At 32.6% G+C, this 16,815-nt stretch overlaps 2 protein-coding genes across 2 annotated transcripts in view; both read right to left on the bottom strand.

Annotated features, from left to right (window-relative positions):
- The window catches only part of LOC136784706 (uncharacterized), a 116,671-nt gene that overhangs the window by 21,733 nt on the left and 78,123 nt on the right, over nt 1-16,815 (bottom strand). The window contains exon 3 of the mRNA XM_066745569.1: nt 3,554-3,698. Coding sequence (XP_066601666.1) covers nt 3,554-3,698 — 145 coding nt within the window. The remainder of the gene's footprint in view (nt 1-3,553; nt 3,699-16,815) is intronic.
- Nucleotides 10,154-12,709, bottom strand: LOC136785719 (uncharacterized). Its single transcript, XM_066746948.1, has 7 exons — nt 12,574-12,709; nt 12,012-12,264; nt 11,319-11,422; nt 10,992-11,108; nt 10,704-10,853; nt 10,519-10,578; nt 10,154-10,419 (listed from the first exon to the last, which is right to left on the bottom strand). The coding sequence occupies exons 1-7, from the start codon at nt 12,653-12,655 to the stop codon at nt 10,244-10,246; spliced, it is 942 nt and encodes a 313-aa protein (XP_066603045.1). The 5' UTR covers nt 12,656-12,709; the 3' UTR covers nt 10,154-10,243.

The following is a 16,815-nucleotide window of genomic DNA, read 5'->3' as shown; positions in this document are numbered from 1 at the left end:
ATATTTCATTCATCACTCGTAACTTTTGCTTGGAGGGCCCAATTATATAACCCCTTTTCAAACTTATTGCTGCAGGATTCATTCCTCGGACATACGATATTGAACAAGATCTGTTTCTCTAACTGTTTCTTATCTAAGGTTCAATACTTCAAATCCTCCAAATCACGGATGTAATATATATATATGTTTATCTTAGTCTACTAAAGAATTAAAAATTTTACATAAAACTTTTTTTATTGCAAGTTGAAAGATGTTTTGAATAAATACTAAAATTTATATATCTGATTACAACGGGAATGCGCTTTTTCATATATCGATGCCTTAGGGTGTTTAAACGACAGATCCTGAATACAATAAATGTACACAATGTCCTATTTTTGCTCCTGCCAAATGCATAAATTTATCTTGAATCCTTTGACTCACCCTAGAGTCTTGGTCTAAAAATTGGTTTCATTTTTCGAATCTAAATAAACAGGAATTTCAGGTATATAGCATGTAAAACATTGATATTTCTTAAATATTATAGAGCGATACGGAGATAAATGTGAATGTTGACGTTTGTGATCTGTCACTAATAATAATATTATACACCTTGTATAGGCCGAGAAAAATAATATTCGAACAAGATTTTTGATCAATTAAAAAGTAATATAGGAGAAACAGTTCTTTATTTATGGCGTACTATTGGTAGAAATATGTGTTGATTACCATCTATGGATCAACCACCGATTGAACAATGTTAGTGTATTAATATAGAAATTTTCGAAGTAAGCAGTTATTAATCTTTAATAATTTTTTGAATAAGAACATGATCAAAAGCTATATGAGAATTTTATTCTCAAACCTACTAACCCTATATAGGATGTGTAACTGTATTATGTATTCCTGTAACTTATGTCTTAAAAAAGCTTTCCAAGATCTTCCTGTAATTTTTTTATTTCATCCGGTCGTTTACGAGAATTAGGAATTTAAAATTATAGGGGAGTAGATTCGGCTGAATGGGCGTACGTGACCGCTATATACTCATACAAATGAATAGTCACACTCACGTATATATTTTTAAATTAAAATATCTCGTAAACGGACTGGACGAAAAGTAAACTGAAAACAGGGTTTTAGAAAGCTGTTACCATGAGCTTTAAAAATATATATACATACAAAATAGTAGCTATGCTATTTAAAAAAAATTAAAGAAACCTTATTGCATTAACTTCCAAACTCCAATGAAGGATAAATAAAGACACCATCTTGTAGATTGTTTAAAATACCTTTTAGAAGTCCGTAGATCTTTTTTCTAAATCGCTTACTTTTCAAAATATTTACAGATCTCAATTTTTTAAACACCCCTTATATGCATTCATCGATTTGGCATCAGTTGGCCGAACACCTTGTATATCCTACACCCGCTCTCATTTATTCATTGCATTAATTTATTTCCCTCGTTCTGTCTATTTTCCCCTATATCCATTGGTTTTACGAATATCGAACGAAGAATGAAAGACTCGCTCTACGATTTAAATTGAATTCTGACGCTTAATCTTTACCGATTTTTCGATGAAAAACAAATGCTTTCTAATTTCATCATACATATACAAGTGTATACAACGTGTCCCAGAATTGGTGGCCAATCCAAAACCAGAGGGTATTAGCTTAGACCTTTCTCAAACGGAAAGTCTTTAACTATTTTAAAATGCATATCAGAACAAACACAATAGAGTAAAAATGTGACTTGCTATATGAATATGCGAAAAAAGTAGTATAGAAATGACAAAACTTACTGACGGATAGTTCTGACAATATATGCATAAGTGTTCATACACATTTGCATCTTAATACTGTGTTAGTATGCACGCAACGAATATAGTTAATAGTACGTACTAATTTTGAATAGTTGAGGGCATTTGTGTTTTCATTTAAGAGTATAGTTGCCATGCCGGCATAAGCAGACTACATTTATAATAACTTTCAGTAATTTTTATGTTATTACAACTATAGGGTGTAGTTAACTTACGTTTTACTGCATTTTTATACTTTGCCTTACTATTGATAGTATACATGGGAACTATAATAATATCGTTCCTGATATAATATTTTTTATAGTTAAGCTTATACAGTTCAGCTGTTATTTGTATTTCTCTCAGTGAGTCGTTAATGGTTTAGGATGTATTAAAAATAAAAATATTCTCTACCCCATCACATCCACGGTAAACGTTAAGCTAACAACGACTTGAACGTTTAGGCATTCATTTTTAAACTTCTTAACTTTTCATTGGTGCTATTTTAAATACTAAAAGACTATTTTCTTCACACAAAAATTTAAATTATCTTGATCATCAATGCTGGGGGACACCCTGTGTATACTTACGAAAATGTGTTAGTATACTTTACTCCATTCCAGTAACAATACCGAAAAATCAGGGCTCGTTACGTTTGGCAAGAGTTAACTGGACACCTTGTACACATATAGGTACTATACCTACGCTCTTTTATTCATTCCATTAATTTATTTTACTCGTTCAGTCGATTTTCCTCTGTATCCCTTTTGCTTTACGTTAATCGAACGAAGAATGGAAGAATCGCTCTACGATTAAATTTGGATTCTGATATAATAATTTAGTTGAAATTCAGATTGACGTATCGACTATTGAATAAAAAATTTACCGAACTAATAGGATGTACGTGTATATTCAGAATAGAGAGGAACTTTAGTGTGCCTCGAGCCCAGGCTTCAATACTGGATAATTCCAAAGGAAAAAATGTAAAAATCGTTAATATTATTAAATGATTTCTGAAAATTGTTAATTGTAAGAGAGCATGAATATTCCAGAGTAGGGCTGCAAAATATTAATGAAACTAATTTTTTTAATTAAGATTTCAGGATGGTTTAGGGCTTTTCAGAGAGTTTTTTTTAAATATCGGTATTCTAAATCAAGCAGCTATAGTTATAAAATTGAAACAAACATTTAAATGTGGAAGATTTCAGCTTGAACATTCACGTAGCATCAAACATTTCGGACGGATGCTTTGGTTCGTGAATGAAATAGAGGGGGGGGGGGGGGGGAGTATGGGGAAGGTAATTATTGCGTGGGCGTTAACGATTCTTTTTTTTCTAGTCGACACTAATTACCCGCTATGATTAATTGATATTTGCCAAGGCTGGACACGTTCGCATTTCGCTCCGCATTTCCCAAGCCCGGAAAATATGCTTTTACCGTAGGAAACATTACAATTGTACTTCTACCTATGATAAAATACCTCACACCAGTAGGTTTGTTTATAAAATGTAATAAATAACTATAGATAATAACAAAATTGTAAATAGATATAAATACAAATTCAGCATCAATTAATTGATTTTTTTTAATTTAAAATAATATCAGCTAGATACTTTGAAAAAAGCGTTTTCGTAAAAGTACAAAATATGTAGAATTTTTATTGTTCCAGAATTACTGGTGAAAGTTTAAATTTTTGAGTCATCGATTGCTGTCTCAATAATGATTATATAGCTTTACAATTTATAGACCAGAGTTGATCGAATTAAATTTGTACTTACTAAATTCTTTGACCGCAGTGATAACGAGGCTAAAACCATTTCTGTTGGTACCCCAAGCATCGGTAACATATTTCAACGTGACAAAATTGGTGCGTGTGTAAATTGCACCCACCGTTTGTTTTGTGTTCCTACAAGACAGATCGACCTGGAACAGAATAAAAACAAATTTGATAAAATACTATTATTTATTATTATTATTATAGTTTTCCGCATTAAAACTAAGTTTTCCAATTAAGCTTTTCCATTTCTTAAAATTTCCAAATCATTTTATACATTAATGAATTTTGCTCTTTAAATTAACCGAATCTGTATAGGATACGTAATTAGGAAAATTGCAATTATTTTCATGGGGAAAGGCGAATCGGCGAAAATTGCAACGTGCAATTATTTTGCTCGATGCGGTTTACACTGGTAGGTGAGGAGGGGGAGGGGGCATTAAATATGGATTAGTCGTCCAGGTGCTAATTGGACTTGAAAGAAGACAGTTATTAAGCGAGAAGTGACAGGTAACTTACAACACCCGCTAATGAAAGCGCTGACCTTTCTACATTAAAAAGAAAAGCAGGGGTAGAAAAACTTTGACCATTACCCCCTATCTTAAAACGTTATTGTATATGTCGTAACTATTATTTTTATACCTACTTTTTATGATTATCCACTGAAACATAAAAAAAGTCCAGGCTTTCTCAGTCGATGTGCGCCATTAATAACTTGTTATGGATTCTTTATAGATATAATAATAACTTTTGAAATTATGATTTATAATAAAATTGAAACGACATTTTGCGTCCATGATGAAAAACATTATTCTTAACTTTGCTGGACCATATTATTTTGCAATATAGTACGACTACAATTCAGCAGCTAGAGATAAAATTGAAATTGGTATATATTACACGCACTGTCTAGTGTTGCGTTTTCATGGAAATTTTTTCGATGCTTTTGCAGTTTTTTGTGAACGGAGACCCTAAAGTGCCATTGTGTTTTCCAGCAAGGAAGAAAGAAAAGCGTGCAAGAAGCTTCAAGATCATTCTATTGTAGCAGATGGAGGGGTAGACTATGTAAATGCAGATCGCTTTCCTTGCTCTACAGCCTCTCCTAGACATGGTGCTATTTCATCCTAGTTGCTTCAAAGAATGTATCTAATCTCCTCTCGTACCATCTTTCGTCCTCTCCCACACCCCATCCCTTTCCTCCAAGTGTCCTTTTTCAATTCCTGCAGGACTTTCTGGACCTCGTTTGAATTTCTCTGCTCTGCTTTATACCCCTCCCCCTCTACTCTTTCGAAATTACCATCTCACGTCCTAGATCCACCCTTTTATGGTGGGATGTGAAAAGGGTTTTTCAGATACGAGTCGCCTTTGATGAAATCTTCGCCTCCTTGAAAAATGGATCCGATAAAGCTTCTTTTTGCTCGGTTGCAAGTGTTGCAGCTACCCAAAATATTTCAAACGGTATAAAGTTGTTTAGAATTAATTTCTCATGTATAGACTTTTACGTAAATCTTGTGAAAGATGAATATTGCTCTGATCAAGGGTATCTCGTACACGAGTTTCATCAAAGGGAGTCAGTTACATATTACATTTATTCGGATAATCTATGTATAAATGGTTGGTTGTTGGGAGAGCCATGAGGAACCATGACACCGATTACAAATAGTATTGGAATAGCAGCTGAGAAGATCGATGAATGAAATGGTAGACCTACGTAAACAGAGAGCTACCGAGCACCAAAATGCAGTCAAAGATCCATGTTGGACTTTCAGGCTTTGGCGCAAAGGTGAAAGCCCCCTTTTCAGTAGTACTATATGGCGAATCAAGCCTTTACATGCTGTACTCCTGCCTGACAAATCAATAATAGCTTACCCTATTTTCATTTGTTAATTCTCTCTCTCTCTCTCTCTCTCTCTCTCTCTCTCTCTCTCTCTCTCTCTCTCACTTGTATAGATATGCATGATATCCTCTCATTTTATCCTCCCAAAATCTCTCCATAAATTTAATAATATAAATGACTATTTTAACCCCTGTATGAACGTTTGACCTTTTTCTAAATCGATACCCTGCAATAACTCACATAAAGTAGATTTTGTGCAAACGATTAGTCTGTAATTATTTTCAGTAATTGCTGCAGAAATTCGCCGCGTTTCTTGGACTCTTGAAGTTTTTGTTTTTTCTCGTGCTCCAAACTAAGGATTCCGTGCCATTGAGTGTATAAACGTCGAAAGTGCAAGTTTCAGGGAGTTTACCGGCCAATTACCGAGCAGAAGGTGGATCGACCAACGCTGTTATATGAAGTTAGGTAAGCGACACTTATAATTAATGGTCTCATAAACCAAGATCACAACGATATTCGACCGAATCGCAGCTAAATCCATCAAAGACTTCGCAAGTAATTAATAATAATCTGATTTTATAACGCGCGCGCATCCCTACTGCTCCGACTCTTTCACACAGTATATATAGTTTTGTTTTGCATTAGCTGATGCTTTTTTTATGTCGAGATTCCAATCGACCATCTCTCGATTTATGATCAATCAAATATTCATCAAATTGCTCCCCTGTGACAGGCTGATGAATTTCATCGGAAACTCAAATTGCTAAATCAATGATTTTAATCGACGCTCACCGATCAATCGCGATGTTTTCCATTTCCGTCCGATATTTATGTTATACGCTCTTTAAAGAGTCTTTTACAAATTCTAATTGCTTAATGGAGTTCAATCATCAATATTAACGCAAAATACTTATACATGTACAGGCTGGGCACACACGAACACGTACAAGTTGGAGTATAATTGTTGGGGGGTCTATAATTGAAGCAGAGAAATGAGGAAAAAATGTAGAAATCCGAGATGAGAAAAAGGTCGAAAAATAAAGTGGTTCGTGTATAATCGAGGTCAGCCAAGCATCATGTCGTGCTATTCTTTGTACAACACGTGAAAAGCTCTCGGGAAAAGCCCTTGCGTTTATCATAATTGCATCTCCCAGTGTTTCAACTACCTTTCCATTTTATGCTGTTTCTCAGCTCGGCTAATGCTTGAAAACTGCCAGCGCAATAATTTTTCAAACAAGGATCAAATATCAGCTGCAGCGACAACTCGTATCACGATACGTCCAAAGCATAAAACTTCCTGATACACCTTCACAATTTCCCAGCAATATTTATCGACAATAATCTAATTGTATGTTATATTGGATAATTATATTGCTGCGTGTGTAAAATTGTATTTTATATTAATTATAAGTTGCATTTTTTTTAAACAGCTACAATCATATAAATATAAAGAGCTCAAATGGAAAGAAAACTGGTGAATATGCGGAACAATTTTCTTCAAATCATATGCCTTCAATAAAAATGTTTCAATTGAAATTTGTTCAGTATTAAACTTATGTCAATGTTTATTTTTTAAATATATTAACAGTATTACGTATTTTCAGCGAAAACTTGAACATATGAAGAAATTTAAATAATGTTTAATGGAAGTTACCTCTTCAATATCATTTTAATTACGACGATAGCATTAAGTTTTAATTTAACCATATTTATTTAATATCTATACTCGGGGAAAAAATATGTATAACTGTACAGTGTAGAATCGTTGAGTGACAGGCAGTGGACACAGCATGCTATCAGTTGATTTAAAAAAGGATATTTGGGAAATATGCGTGTAGGAGATAATAGAGGAAGACGAAATTTCCACAGAATATTTGTTTATTTATTATTATCACAGAAATCACTGAGTAAATTGTAGCCAATATAGTATAGCTTCACGCCGAGTACAGTCAGTACTAACTCATTGACTACAAGCTTAGTTAGGGAGAAATTTCATTGAAACACCGCGCTAGCCACACGTAGTAGTGGTGCCCGCATGTAAACTGACGTGATCCAAGCAGCATGTCTGTTCAACTGTTTACCTGATGGATTGCTCATCCGTCAAGGCAATCCGGAATATTCCGGATTCAGCAACGGGTTCATCGAGCTCGAACAATTACCAAGCCACCTACGATCTACGCCTGCCAATGTCCAACTTCCATTAACCGATTTACGTCAAAATACACGATAATATCCTATAAACTCCTGTGCCTCCTATTTTTACTCTTCGTACACATTTCCCCTTTTTCCTCTCTTTCTCTCTTATTTCCACATATTTTTCAAACACCACTCATTCAACTCTTTGTACCCAATTTAACATTCAAATACTTACAACGATTTTTAATAAACGCTTCTTTTATTTATTCAATATATTTTTTTCGACGGTTTTGTTTGATCCACGTGATATCCAATATCTATATTTGAAAAAATTTAGTTATTGATTGACGTTTTGTTTGTACAACACAGTTTACGTGAAACGTTATTTAGCTTCCAGCAGTGAAACAAATAAAAGTGAGCTGCAGTGTTTGTGACGAATTTCTTGTAAATTCTACTAACGGTGGATTAGCTCATCAAAATCTTGCTGAAAGCATGCACGATATTTATCGCAAATTCATTAAAATACATAAAAATTTCAAGCAAATCTATAGCATCAGGATTAATATTTCTTGACGAAACGTGTTTATTACTTTTTGAATTTATTCCTCGCACAAAGCCAGATTTTCTTGCACGCTAAAAGGCTGACATAACTTGTTTATCCTATATGAATAATAGCCACGCCTGGAAACTAGAAAACTGAATGAAATCGTCTAAAATGAAATTTACGGCGACTCGTTTACGCATTGCAGCGCCTTAAATCCTAAAAACCCATTCAGTTTGGGGTAAATGAAATATTCTCCACTACACACGCAAAGGTTTCATTCGAAACTCTTGTGGGTTGAAACTGTTTTTCATTAAACCACGCCCTTTTTAATTTTTCATTCCACAGACTGATTAAATGATTCTGTATATATTCGAGACATATATTTTACTATGGACTGGGGAAGAGGAAGATTCAAAACTTTAAAGGTTATTTTTAAACGTTACTGTATGATGCAACCCTATATTTTCGTGTAAATACTGTATTGTATCGCCTTTTGAAAAACAGAACTTGCTTCAGTTATACCAATTAGTTTATGCCAAAAGTAAGATATTAATTTTGTTGAAAAAATATCCAGTGTTATTCTTTGAAGCTCTGGAGTTTTCGAAGAAATACAAACTTGTAACTCAGGGACACTGTATACTTTTTCGCTTAATAAGGTCTCTGGTACTTTATAATTAAGCAACTTCTTAATCGACAATTACGACAAATCGATTATCACGAGAACGTTGTAACAAAACTTTCTTATTCTTTTAAAATATGACAAAATTATAGTGTAAATCCTTTTTTTATAAAGCCTCATTATTAATTATAATTATATAAGAAGGTAAAAATAAATAGTGGATATTAGTAAAATTGAATTAGTATTTAGTACTTACATTATTTTATTTATAAGAATGTGTGCAGGGGCTTTTAAGGGAACTTGAGGCAAAACGGAATAACGAGAATATTTTGTAATAAATTTAACGCCATTTATCGAACGTAACATATCATTTTTATTGTTACAAAAAACTCATCAATATTTTACATTTGTTATTTTGATTGTTATCTGAATATTTACCCAGCCTAAATGTGACTTATATCCAGATTTGAAACTTCATTATAACTTTCAACCGAAAGTAAATAATTATTAAAAAACATATTTAATAATAGTTTATGTTATACACACAATTTTATTTCATCCTTATTCTATTTCTACTTTTGGAGGTAGAATAGCTTACGCAGGCAAATCACTGTAGTTCTTTTATCTATGATACTAATAATAATATATTATGTAAATGTGTGTGTGTGTGTGTGTGTGTGTAGATTTAAGATCTTGCTGGGAATATATAAAGAACGTAACATCGCGTGTTAAAATAGGTGATTGATTAGAAAATGATGTTTTTATCAAGAAATAATGATCAGTAAGATTTGACACACAAATGCTAATATATTATAAAACTATTTACAAGTTTAAATAGGAAACTCTCTAACCAAGGAAACAAGAAACTTTGTTTTGTGGATAAATGCCAGCTAGATGGACATTGTCCAGGATTGCTCGGGGATTGTTTTGTCGAGTATGTAAACTGGTTATTTCCCCGGTGGTGTGACAAAGTATGAAGCGGATTATAATTCTACTTAAAAAGGTTTCTCACCACCTCGTCCCGATTGCCAAATCGTTTATCTCAACAATTTCTAAACGTTATCTTTCCGACCAATGGCTGTACGTTTATGGTAGTATATGCTAGTATTTAGACCATGTCTGCTCGTTTGGTATAATATACCATCACATTATTCTATGGTAACAAAAATTTTCAAAAATATCTAATGATTGATAAATTTTTAAAAATTATGGTTATTTAATGTAAAGTTTGTAAGAGTGCCATATTATGTTATGTAATATCTAATATTAAACCAGAGATATTCAATGTTTCCTGCATCAGCAATTTTTTATCTACTGTCTAATTATCAAACACACCTTTCCCTACCTGTTTATGATCACTTGAAATAAAAAACAATTATCATTTAACTAGTTTAAATGAACAAATAATATTCAAACATATTTTAAGGTTAAGGATATAAATAAATTATGTTACAAATAAAATGATTGCTTATCTTTTTCAATAATGTCAAAATTTATTCTAAGTTCTAGTAACAATAAAAAATAAAAACAAATTCTTGGTGCGAACTAATTAAAAGTATCAATCAAAATTTGGATGTTCTCTGACGTCACACTCTTCGTTCGACAATCGTTGGCAAGAAAGCAATGGTGGAACGTCGCAGCGACATCTAACGCAGACTGAATCGTAATTCACTGCTTGATTCAATTCCTCGCCACGTTTCAGTAACATATCTCCATATCGGCATTTCATTTCCTCTGCAAATTTTAAGAATTCTCATAAACCAAAGATAGAATCGTACAAAAAATTAATTTATTATTTCTTTTAGTCCCCTCGAAACATAACCATCATTTTACCTGTGTCATCTTCTGGATTCGTGCTCTTGCTCACGTTGATGATCTTATCTTTGGGACTTTCTAAAACACAAATTGTACAAGAAATTGAGGATATACGAGTGGTATAAAAATAATTTATAGATATAATACATTTAATTGTGATTTTAGTAAATTTTGGGTAACTTTGCGAAATCTACAAAACTTACGACAGCGGTATGCAATGTTACAACTGCTTAAGAGGGACTGTTCGTAATAATAAACTGGGGCACAATGTCCTTGTACGGCACTTCTATGGTTGAATTCGGGATCACAGTAGGATCGGTTGGCGTGTTTGCAGAACTGATCGATCTTCTCCACTGAAAAATATGAAATTGCTATGAAAATGATCATCACCGTCCTCGTATTATTGTAATAAATCATCGTTAAAATTTCCAAGTTGACTACAAACTAATTAAACCTCCTTAATCACTATAAAGTTAATAAAGAAAACTTACTTGAAAAATCGGGGCCACAGTAGCAAGATCTTTCATCGACTGGATGCTCAAAATAATCACCATCTTTGTAAGTCTTGCCATTTACTACGCAAGTTGGTATTTGATCTGGACTATCAGCTAATAAAATCCAAATAAATCCACTTTTTATTTTAAAAACATCATGTTAGTATTTTAAATTTATAATTATTTACCGATTTATTTATTCCATTTAACTGTACTCTAAATATTCCTCAAGGTAGAAAAAGCAGTATAACTATTAACGATGGTCGTAGGTATCCACAAAATTGTCCTCGTCAAACTTTAAAGATTAATATCAGATTTACTTACGACATACTTGTGGTCCTCCGCAGCACTCATCTGGATTGTGTTTTCGATAACAGCCGGGGCTGGCTTCATCGAAACAGTCGACAATCGCACATATAAACGACATTCTAAAAATAATATTGATTTTGAAGTGAAAAATTGTTACTTTAGTAATTGCTACAGCAAATGGAAATATAATTTCAATTACACGTAGAAAATTATTGGCTTTATTAATCATAAATGTGTATAAATGAAAGAAATCAAGGAATTATAATTGATTTTACAAAAACATATTATACTTTCTATATCACTCTGTATAGTTAATTTACCTATTTATAAAATAAACCTACATTTTCAATACACTAATTTACTTTATTCAAAATAGATCTATTTATTAAATTTATTAGATTAAAATAAGTCATAAAATTGTAATGTGTCCGATTTTTTAATTTTAGCTGCATCAATTTGAAAAAATTTGATAAATAGTTTACATCGATAAAATCAATTTTAAAGGATAAATTTCTGAAAAATTTAATATTACATAAAGATTCAGAATACACTGATGAGAAATGTCAATATGCTCTTTTTTGTCTACTCAAATGAAAATTTAAAAAAAGAGTTCAAAGCACTCATTTCTGTTATAGGTAATTAGTTTGCATAATGGAACATTCTCAGGCGCACAGTATGGATATTATGGAAACAGAAAGAAATACTTACGCTCCTCTATCAAGATATGAATTCTGGCAAGTACATCCCATATCACATGGTGCCCTGTCCTCCACCTTCAATTCTTCTCCCATGCTATACGCTTTCCCATTGACGTAACACTTGTTTGGATCTCTTGCCTTCAAGTGATCACAGTTGTACTTCACAGGACAGCAATCCCCAGGGTTCTTGTACACCGGAGAGCAGCCCAAACTTTCGTAATACTTCACAGGACCTCCACAATTTCTTTTGTTGCATTCTATATCTATATATATAGAGATAGGATTCATGTAAATTTAATCACTCACACTTACACGATTCCGGCACACGTTTATTTATGAAACCTCTCTAACCTTCGCTATTTAATCTTAATATTTAATAATTAATCGAGCATTTATTAATTTCTAAAAACTTTATAGTAATATCGTCAACCAAATGGATCTACGTTTTTTAATAAGCTAAAATTTTATTTTCGCGAAAGAAAAATCGTAGCGAAAAGTGATGAAAAAAGATAAAAACGAGCACAGATTGCAAAATGAAAGAAATGAATTTGTTTGGTGAACGAATTACTTACCAACATGGACAGAAGCTACGACAGAAACGAGACCTATCAACGCCAGGCAAGCGATTGAGTTGGCGTGCAGTAGCTTCATCATCTTGGAAAATCTTGTGTGAATCAATTGGCAATGGCATCTTTTATACTCGCCAGCGGGTCAGGTTCGTACAGTCGGTGGGAACTGGAGGGGGGCACGACCTCCTAGCTCTACCGAGTATTCGCACCGTTTGTTTTATCAGCTTCAAAGTAGACACAAGTGCGTAATTTGTATGTAACATCTCCTATTTCATTCTAGCTCTCAGCTATATTCGTGTGTGTCCACTATGCACCAACTACGAGATCTGTGTGTAATTCTACTTTTATCTGTCTGTCTGGCTGTGTGCAACACTTTATTTATTTTAATATAAAATTTATCACTTCGTTTTCAATTATTTGATCATTACTTTTATTTACGCTTTGTTTCGTATATTATTAATAAAAGCCCAAGATATTTCCTTATAAATTTTCTTAATTACTTTGTCCAATAAAAACCTAAACTATTTGCTTAAGTAACATCAGATTTGTGTGAACACTTTAAGACAGCGAGTAAATAAAAACAATAAAAATAATTTTTTGTAATAGAAATTTCAATTTCAGATGGACTTTTTCGATTCATGATTATATATAATTAAGATTAATTGTATTGAAAGACTCGTATTGAGGAATAATTATGTGAGATTGGATGACAAGTGTAAATCCTACAATTTATGGTGGTAGATTCAATAAATTAAGCAAGGAGGAAAGATTGCTGGTAATTCTGTAAATTGTAATTATAGGAATAAAAATAACTAATAGCACTATTAATGCTAAATCAATGAACCGGTTTTTTATACATGTTTGTTTATTTAAAAATTGTCAATTTGATAAATGGTTATAGTTTTAATACGAATAATGATAAATGAGGTGATAGCTAATAGCTGTAACAATGCTATCGTCTAAAAAAATAATGTGACTTCCTTCTAATTTCCAAAGTAGTACGAAAAGCTGGACATACACACAATCATTCAATCTCAATGCTAGTCGGGTATAGTTAATTTTTTCAAGGATAGCAACTCCATTGATATTATCTTTTTAATGCACACGTGAATAAAATCAAGATGTCAAAATTAAATGTTCACAGGAATAGATATCTCTTGAGGCAGACATTGAATCCATTCTTTATATAGTAATATTATCTCATTGCTAAATAACAAGAAAGACTTCTTCATATAACACATTATTTTATACCTATTATTGTCAATACTTGGCTTTTTCTAAATCATTTAAACGATATGGCTCTATCGAGGAGCATATGATTCTCCCAAGGGAAAAACTTCCCTCTTCCACGACATTACTACTACCCGTTCCCTTTCCTAAATCTGATAACTCGTGACAATTATAGAAGTATCATAAAGCACTCTATTACACACTTAAGAATTTGCTAATAATTAAATCAATAATGAAGTCTGCTGTCAATTCTTCATTTATTATGTTTTTAAATAATTCGAATTCGTCTTGTCAATATTTCATTTACGACAGATGTCCTTCGTAACAAAAAGTTCAAAACAGTCATTACTTCAAACATAATTTCTTACTTTACCATGTTATGGTCACAGAGAAAAACTATTATATCAGATACATTTTTAATAAAGTTTTTCTGATGCCTTTAAAAAATTCAAATCGTTATGCCTTTTAAGATCCTTAACTAAAATTGTCACTTGTATGGAATTATTATATAGAACATCTAGGATGGTGGATTACAGAATTGTCACTACAATCGTGTTTAGCAGTTGGTGGCTTTTGCTTCTCACTGCGTAATTGCTACTATATGTACACATGTGCAATTACTTTCACACAAATCCGTGCCTTCAGTTTTTACTACCTCTCCCCAATATAAACATTGTTATTCATCTAACGCTATTGCTTTGACGAGAATTTAAGTGATCATAGTTATATGCAACTGGGGAGCCATTTTCGATATTTATCGCAACACATTTCGATTCCTCGTAAAACTTAGTCACAATAGTCCAGTTGACGCGTAATTTAATAGGGAGATTTGACAACTAAATTCATCCACTTATAGTCAAACAGGCTTTACATTCATAATTATAAATTCTTTGATTCAAAAGGCTTCTGGTATTCTCTGCAAGACTAATAGGAAGTTTCACAAGAGTAGGAATATTTAATAACTTTTTAATTAAGACTAGACGAAAAAAACTAATTTGAATCTTATATATATTCTTAAAATAACTCCTTAAATATATTAGGATGCGCCAATTAAAACGCCCCAGAGTATGCATTTAAGAAAACGTGTCTCTACTTAACTATCAGAGTTATCAAATTTTGCATAAAATCTTTATGAATGGAAATATTAAGACATTTCAAAAAGGTCGTATGCAAAATTTTAAAATCTCTTATTGTTCCGATACACGCGCCCTCTTGCATCTTTGCTCTCAGACGTTTTAATTGGCGAATCTTACATAAATAAATCAATCAAATATTATTTATACATATATATCCAAAACCCTGTATAATAGAATAATTAATCATGAAATATATTTGGAAGCATTAACACTTGCTCTGCAACCTCCTTAGCATATTTTTAAATGCTCATATTGGTACAAAATTATCTCATACGACTGCAACTACATTTTTTAAACGTATCACATGCTTGTTCTACGAAATTTATTAAATTTTAAGAAAGTCAACTGACTTTTAAAAAAATATGCATGTATTTCGTCGAAAAACATGCTAAAAGTCAATAAACCCACCCTAAATTTGAATACAAATTTGGGGTCACAGTAACCTAGTAAGCACACTAAGTGTTAAATCACATATGATAAAATATAAAATATTTCACTAATCACAAACAAATACACCATTTTCCACTTTATAATATACATACATATTCCAGATTTATTTTAGTTAGTGACTATATAATCAAGCGTATCACACTTACAAGCATAGGTATCTACTCTATAGAAATTTATAGAATGAATACTTTTTCTAATATCAAACTCTGGAGGTAAAACTGTGTATGTACAATAATTAACGTATTTGAACTCATCAAAAGTATATCAAAAACTTCGGTGATACGTTTAATTTACACGCAGGCTATTTGAAAAGTAAAACTAGTATCTTAATAAGATCCCAAGGACATGTCATTTCAAGGTTGAATCATTCAAGTAACTCACGAGTTTCGACTGGTATCCTGCCGAAATATTCTCGTAAAACTGCCCTGAACCTTGACCAACTTTCCAGCAGCTCGTGTCTTTATTTCACTTAATAATAATTTGTACCAAAAGTTATTTGCTTTTGTACAACCTTATAATCTTCAGCATCTCGCCTGTCATTAGGTTTAGCCACTTTCATTCGAAAATTTATTGTCATTCTTCAATTACGAATCTTAAAAGCATCGAATCATGTTTTATTTATTCTATTGGTATGGTTTCAGCAGGGTATCACTGTTATCACAGCTTATATATCGCTTTCCTTTATCGGATTATCGGTCATTCCACCTTCGCTCTATTAAAAGCAGCCGCTCTTCAATTTCTAGGCCACTGATACAAATATATCGTAGAATCTGCATTTCAGTGATAAAACTGTTGGTATTTATATGAAAGATAAAGTTTCGAGGCGAAGTAGTAAATATTTTGATTTTACATGATGGTGTTTAGCCTTATTGCGGGGAGTGGGAAGGCGAGGGAGAGGGAGGGGGGGGGGGGGGTTACTTGTATACAACGAACATAAACGATTGTATAGTAGCAGCATCGTGAAAAGTTCCAACACAAAATTTGTTTATTGTCTTTGTTTATTTAATCAAGTCGCAATGATGAGCAACCGTGAAACGGTGACTAATTACAGAGGAAAGGCAGTGTTATTTTTTCGAACAGTGACTCTTCAAAAGTGGGAGGGTGTAAGGGGCGTGAGTTTGAATTTTAATGTACCTAGACTATTATAAATTCTGAGCAGGCTCTCCTACGACAGGTTAGTGCAAACTTGCACCATTAATCAAGATTCGTTTCTTCCACCATCTTCCCAATCCCCACCCCTCTTTCTCTTTCTTTTTACGTGTCCTTCATTTCCCCTTATAAAAATATAATATCAAAAATATGCTTTTCTCGCGCGCGAATAGTTATCACATTTGAAAAAATATCCTCACTATTAATGCAAATTCCTCCAACTTATTGTGATAATATTAATAATTTAGCAATTATTTAGTACCGAATATTAAATATTTTG

This window comes from Prorops nasuta, unplaced genomic scaffold (assembly GCF_024137725.1).
Source record: "Prorops nasuta isolate Cenicafe-Biocafe unplaced genomic scaffold, Cenicafe_Pnas_1.2 PNAS00003, whole genome shotgun sequence".
NCBI classification, from domain to species: domain Eukaryota; kingdom Metazoa; phylum Arthropoda; class Insecta; order Hymenoptera; family Bethylidae; genus Prorops; species Prorops nasuta.
The sequence above is the reverse complement of the archived record's forward strand: the minus strand, read 5'-3'. Positions and strand labels throughout refer to the sequence as shown.